This window comes from Armigeres subalbatus, chromosome 3 (genome assembly GCF_024139115.2).
Source record: "Armigeres subalbatus isolate Guangzhou_Male chromosome 3, GZ_Asu_2, whole genome shotgun sequence".
NCBI lineage: Eukaryota > Metazoa > Arthropoda > Insecta > Diptera > Culicidae > Armigeres > Armigeres subalbatus.
In genome coordinates this window covers 310,537,321-310,544,272 of record NC_085141.1, presented here as the reverse complement: position 1 = coordinate 310,544,272, position 6,952 = coordinate 310,537,321, and the positions used below count along the sequence as shown (strand labels likewise).

The 6,952-nt window shown below is 40.2% G+C and overlaps 1 protein-coding gene across 3 annotated transcripts in view; it reads right to left on the bottom strand.

The window, feature by feature from the left end:
* Positions 1-882: 882 nt before the first annotated feature.
* The window catches only part of LOC134225240 (pre-mRNA-splicing regulator female-lethal(2)D), a 56,648-nt gene continuing 50,578 nt past the window's right edge, over positions 883-6,952 (bottom strand). For all 3 annotated transcript variants that reach the window (XM_062705151.1, XM_062705152.1, XM_062705154.1), the window contains exon 5: positions 883-2,314. In XM_062705151.1, coding sequence (XP_062561135.1) covers positions 1,515-2,314 — 800 coding nt within the window. In that variant the 3' untranslated portion in view covers positions 883-1,514. The remainder of the gene's footprint in view (positions 2,315-6,952) is intronic.

Sequence of the window (6,952 nt, the reverse complement as noted above, 5' to 3'; positions counted from 1 at the left end):
CGAAAACGTTTGACAGTTTTTACAGTCAATTTCGCTAATTTTAGATACTTTGAAATCATTCCTCCTGACCATGTTGGATTTCCAACGTTAGTGTGCAAAATTTGTTCCCATCTCTCGCGTTCCATTTTCGATAACTTTTGAACGTAATCATCAATACTGATGAAACTTTCACCATAAATTAAACAACCCTTCCGCAACGATGTGATATATTTTACTTCTCGATACGGCCACCAGAGGCGCCGCAGTAATTGGAAAGAAACGTCCAAATACTAATAATACAAAATATTCACCGATTCGTTCGAACCGTTTTCCTATTTGATTTAGCAGACGTTAACTATAGTCACTAGATACAAAGTCTGGCGAAGACACTGACAGGTCACCAATCGAACTGTCATTTACGGGATCCAATCGAACATGATGCTTCAAATGAGCTTGAAGCAATGGAGAGTATTGAGATAGTGCTGATAAAAATATTGGAAAATTATTCCAAAAACATAAAAAGCTACAAATTTCGAAGAAAAAGGTAAAGGAATTTGTTCTTGGATTTACTACTTGAACAACATTCTATTTGATTTTTCGCGAATAAAATGTGGAAAAAGTATTTTGCTTTGTGAACGCTACTTTATAAAAGCTAACAATCGCGCGAGAGCTTGAACTTTTTCAAGGGCTGCCAAAATCTAACAAGAATTTTTCTGATTGGAAAATCACACGGTTTTCACTCCGCCAGACTTTATATCTAGTGACTTTAACGTTAACGAGAATGCGCGACAACTTTTGTTCGAAAGTGCATTCGAACGTAAACAAGAATATGGGTGATTTTCTTTCCAGTTTCGTAGAGCTTCATATCTGGGTGACTTTCGGAGAAAATTCAATCGACGCGTCGATGTTTTATGAATAATTTAACTCTATTTTTTCGAAATAATTTAAATTACACATTGTTGCTGGTTGATTTTTTTTCTGTAAACTTTTCTATGCTATGTTTGCTTGATTTACAGTATTTAAAATTACACTGTCTTAGCTGTCTAAAAACGTTGTTGGACAAACGAAAAAGAGAACAAAATCTTCCACTGCTTTATTTACGATGTTTTTTTTCTGGTTGGTTTCGACGGGCATCCGCGCGATGTGGGAGTTGTAGGAGGGTATCATTTTATGTGTTTGTGTGTATGTATGATTTTTTTCTTGCGAAACATTACTTCGGTTCAAATTATCCCTAATCGTGGTTTATCAGAATGTACAATAATTATTATTGTAACTTTAGCTTACCAAGAGTTCTAATTTCAATGTGTTTCTTGAGTGATTTTCCTTCATTCAGGTTTATTTACTTTTCAGCTATACTTAATCCTAGCCTGTTTTTGTTTTTCTTAATTCTTTAGGACAGCGTGCTTTATTATAGTGTAAAAACCTATTTTACGAAGAGTACGCCACCCCAAAATAGGAGTCTTTTGCGGTTTTCCATTCTCCCATGCGAGGAAATGGAAAATCCGATTTTTTTTTTGCGTTTAAGGTGGGATTATTCAGTTCGCACCGTTGGCAGCAAATCCTTCGGCAGCATCGTCGTCCTCCGCCGTGGGATCGGCCGACAGTACCGACGCCCTTCGCAGTTTCTTTACGCTTACTTTCGGCACGGTCTTACCCTTACCTGATCGCGTCATGCGTTTATTGCTGCTGGTGAGGATCGGTTCCTCTTCATGCTGTTGCGGCTGTTGGTCAATCTTACCGTTGTTCGTGCCGTCGTCGAAGTGTCCACTGTCCTCTTCGTCTCCCTCGCCCCCCGCAACCCCTTCGTCGTCTTGATCTTCCGCGTAGTTTCGCTTCTTACCACCAACTGTTTTAGCAGTCCTATTGTTTACTTTCTTACCATTATTACCAGTACTAGTCGTGTTACCGCTAAGTCTACTGCTGTTGTTGCTGCCGCCGATCGTTTGTTCTTGTTCATTAACTAAATCATCACCACCGTTCAACATTTCCGAATTGCTATTTGTATTGCCACCACAGTGCGTCCGATTCTGATACACCAACATCGATTCTGATTGATCACTTGAACTTTGTTTTAACTTATTATTACTCCCGTTCACTAAATAAACCGATGACGAACACGATGGATCGACGGGGCTGTCGGTTTCCGGCATCCGAGATGACGCGAGACCGTCATCACCGGCAGCTCCCCCGTTTACGTACGATCGCAGCTGCAGGACCTCCTTCTCGAGGACTTCCTTCTCGTCCTTGGTGTGCTTCAGCTCCTGCTGAAGGAACACGATTGTGCTCTGCATTCCCTCGACGTCTTCGTCCATCTCCTGCAGGAAGTCGTCCAATTCTGCGGAAGAAGGAAGATCTGATTAATTTTCAAGTCACAGATCTATTACGGCAGCAAGTAACATTTTTTATGATGCCCGAATAAAAATCTTTGCTTGTCATAAAACGAGTTAATACTATCCCATTTAACTCAATACTATTCCATTTAACTCCACCACTTGATTGTACCTTTAAAGATACGTATTCCGAGCTCTCCCAGTTTACTCGACTTCGAAGAAATTCCACTAAAAAGCTCTAAATAATTTTCTTATAAAAATCTTTGTGTAGAATTCGTTAAATCTGTCATAGTTTCTGAATTTTGTTCTTAGATTGGGTATACATATTTTGCTAAGTTATAAATTTTGGGTATCAAAAGGTTCAAATATTTTAAATTTGGTATTTCTGAATTCCGCGGGGCGGATTCCAGGTTCGTCACCTGTTGGTAACTGTATTCGCTAGATTAGGCCAGAAGAGGTGGTGTCTAGATAAATAGCGGATAACCCAATCCGGAGAAACGCCAAACAATAGGATAGATGCTAGGCCCTTAAGGTCTAGCCCTTTTCTGACGTTCTGGATGGTGTAAAGATACGATATTAGAAGAACGCAGAGGGGCAGGAGATTTTAGAAATCAAATATTTCACAGAGAGTCAGGGATGTTCGGGAGTGTAATCCATTGACCGAAGTAACAAAACTAAATATAAATCACTGCGAATTAGTTCAACGATATTGTTGTACGTACGTAATACCAGGATTTGCTGATTGGATGGACCCGTTAAAGAAGAGACTTCAACATAAGAACAATAGAATGGAGTATTTGCAACACCTATCGGAAAGGTCAGACCTATGTGCAAGTTGTTTCAGAACTCTGTGTCTCAAATTCTAGTGTAGAACTGCATCGCGATGAGAAAGCAACAGACATTACCATCTACTATCAAAACGTAGGTGGTCTGAACACCAGCATCGACGACCACCGCCTCGCTATTTCTAGTTCCTGCTTTGACGTTATAGTAGTAACAGAGACATGGCTCAACTCCAGAACACTTACCAGCCAAATGTTTGGTTACGATTACGAAATTTTTCGTTGCGATCGGAATCAACACAACAGCAGGAAGTCTACTGGTGGCGGTGTCTTGATTGCCGTGCGTTCCGGAATAAAAGCAAAACCAGTTGAAAGCGATTCTTGGAGGAGTCTCAAACAAGTCTGGGTATCAATCGAGATGGATGACCGAAGACTATTGCTGTACTCGTTGTATATCCCTACTGCTCTGGTCCGTGACATACAACTCATCGATACTCACTGCCAGTCAGTCTTCGCCGTCTTAGAAACGGCCACTCTGACTGGCGGAGTGCTTGTCCTGTAGGGTGACCATATGAAATTTTTCTAAAGGAGGACAATACACCCGAAACAAAGCAAAAAAGGAGGACATTTGGTCGAAAAGGAGGACATAAAAAAATCGATCAATTTTTAGTTTTTCATGTGACTAGAATATTGTTAGAATTTTGCATACTAAAGTTTATTGAAAGAAGTTTTTGTAATTCGAGGTAAATACGGCATCTTCTTCTACTTTATTAACATTACATCTCTAGATCGAACATTTCCGACTTTTATTATAGTCTATCTAAAGCATCAATAATAAACTGCAAGCACCGTCTTTATAATGGGAAGATTTAAGCTTCAACAAATTTAAAATCAACAGTGAACAAATGTTGAACATGAACTTGAATTTTAACAAGACAAGCTCATTTCATACAATTCTGAACATTTAGCAATAGCTAACTGACCGAACATTAGGTTATATGTTCGGGGTTCTGCCAAACCACACCAAGCGGCTTTTTGACTGACATAAGAAATATTGTTCATAAAAGGTAAATGGAAATCATTTCATATCAATTAATATGTACGTTCTGCTTAGATGACCAGTGAAGATTTTTTCTTTAATGCCATTGAGAATTACAATTTAAGGATTTAAAGTAAAGAAATTCAAAAATATTTTGATTAGTTCAGATTTCTATTCTATTCTAAGCATGCCGTAGCGGCTGCTCTTTGTCTCACATATTTAATAAATGTACTGTGTGATACGTTCAAAAGGCAATTCACTGTTCACTCGTGTGGGGTTTGAGTAAGTTACTTTCAGCGTGTGATTATACATTAACACCTCAGCGTGTCAATTAGGTCCTCTTCTTGTCAGACCTCCGTGGCGTGCACACGCACCGATGGAGAGCTGATGTCACGGCATTTCGTTTCGTCCATTTGGGGGCCACACATTTTGGCGATCCTGCCAGTTAATTTTTTGGATTCTGATGCTGATTTCAATAGGTGAGTTGCATTCAAGTAATTCTAATTAGTAAAATATTGGATGGTTTAAAAAAAACCACAAGGAATGGTGGTTTGTATTACCACAAAGGTGATCACAAAGGAAAAGCACAAAGCGCGTCGGGACGACCGCTGAAAAATGGATTGTGGTTTGGAAAATCACAAAGCGCGTCGGGACGACAGCTGGAAAACGGATTGTGGTTTGGAAAATCACAAAGCGCGTCGGGACGACCGCTGGGAACGGATTGTGGTTTGGAAAATCACAAAGCGCGTCGGGACGACCGCTGGAAACGGATTTTGGTTTGGAAAATCACAAAGCGCGTCGGGACGACCGCTGGAAAACGGATTGTGGTTTGGAAAATCACAAAACGCGTCGGGACGACCGCTGGAAACGGATTTTGGTTTGGAAAATCACAAAGCGCGCCGGGAAGACCGTTAAAAACGGATTGTGGTTTTGGAAATCAAAGAGCGCGTCTGGAAGTCCGCTGGAAAATTGATTGTAGTTTGGAAAATTAAAAAGCGTGTCTGGAAGACCGCTGGAAAATGCATAATAGTTTGAAAAATCACAAAGCGTGTCTGAAATACCGCTGGAAAACGGATTTTTTGTTTGAAAATCACAAAGCATGTCTGGACGACCGCTAGAAAACGGCTTGTGGCTTGGAAAATCAAAAAGCGCGTCGAGACGACCGCTAGAAAACGAATTGTGGTTTGGAAAATCGGAAAAAACGGATTGTGGTTTGGGAAATCAGAGAGCGCGTCTGGAAGTCCACTGGAAAATCGATCTTGGTTTGGAAAATCAAAAAGCGTGTCTGAAAGACCGCTGGAAAATGGATAATGGTTTGAAAAATCACAAAGCGTGTCTGGAAGACCGCTGGAAAATTTGATTGTGGTTTGGAAAATCACAAAGCGCGTTTGGACGACTGCTGGAAAATGATTGTGGTTTGGAATACAAGAGGCGTCTGGGAGACTCCCAAGGTGAGTGCTGATTTTGGTTAAAATAAATTTAGTTTGATATTTATACTTTCGGCGGCTTTAGTGTACATGAGACTACCTAATAAACAAGTTCTAACGAAATCTGAGAGATATGGAAAACTATCGTATGCTACAAAGTTGTTTGGGAGGCAAAATATATTATCTTGAAGTTTATTTTGGAATTCACTGACTTAGTAGTCATAGCGGAATTACCCGTTGGATCTGATTTAAGTATGATATCTCATTCAAATATAATATCTCACCCTGCCCTTTGGTTCAGAAAGGGTAAGGGCGCGTTCTGCCAACTTGGTCGAGGCAGATTTCAAGTGTGAACAAGTTACTACATGGACGTTCTAAAGTGCCTGAATGAAATGTGTAGCTTGTGAGGAGCCCTTGAAGATGTGATGTTGGATCAGTATCTTGATATTAATCAGAATTTATAATGTAAATTATTATAATTTTTTTAATAACACTACTTTATTCCGTTACGTATTTAGTATACTTGAGTTTTAACTAAAAACACAAGATCAGTTTTGATCACAAATACAATGTCGGTAGTAATTACTAACTTATACTTATCAGTATTTTACCTTGATTCGCGATCCTAATTAAAAACTCCGATATAATAATATTCATAGTTTATCGCGTGTAGTCAGAACGTTTTGTTTAAAATTACAAGACCTAATAATGATCCATAATTTGCATCCGCTGAACCATTCTGAACGGCCGTATTGAGAATATCACCTATAACATCTTCTCTGCTTAAATAACATACGCGAGACGCCTGATGTTGGATTATCTGATTTTCCTCAGTCTCTGGTGCTTGGCTTCCCGGGGAACTTATATTGAGTGTCCTCCGGAAATAATCTATGCCCGGGATGGGGGAGTCAATTAAGGCAACATTCGTTTGAACAGTGACTTGTCTTTGTGGGCGGGGACTAGAGTTCGAGCGTCGATTTCGGGAGTCTGGTGGCGCTCTCGCGCGGACCAGCACTATCAACAGGTAGCAGAGACCCTCGCGTGCGTGTTGATGTTGTTGGTTTGCATGGGAGAGCTGTTGGATTCGTCGGGTCGTCGTTTGGGTCTTTGTTTGAAGCAGCGTATGGGTAGTTTGGAGACTTTGGTCTTGAAATGATATTCTCAAGCATTTTTCTTACATTATTTCTCCCTCCCCTCGGATATGTTATCTTGCCGCGATGGGTGGGCTTACGTCATTAGCACTGATATGGCAACCAAAGACATATCCTGTCGTGGTGATATCACATGTAGACTATTTTTGTTTAATGCCGCGTCACATATAATCCGGCATTGATGCACTGATTTTACGCATGTGCATGTGATTCAACGGACATCGTATCTTGGAGCCTTGAATGG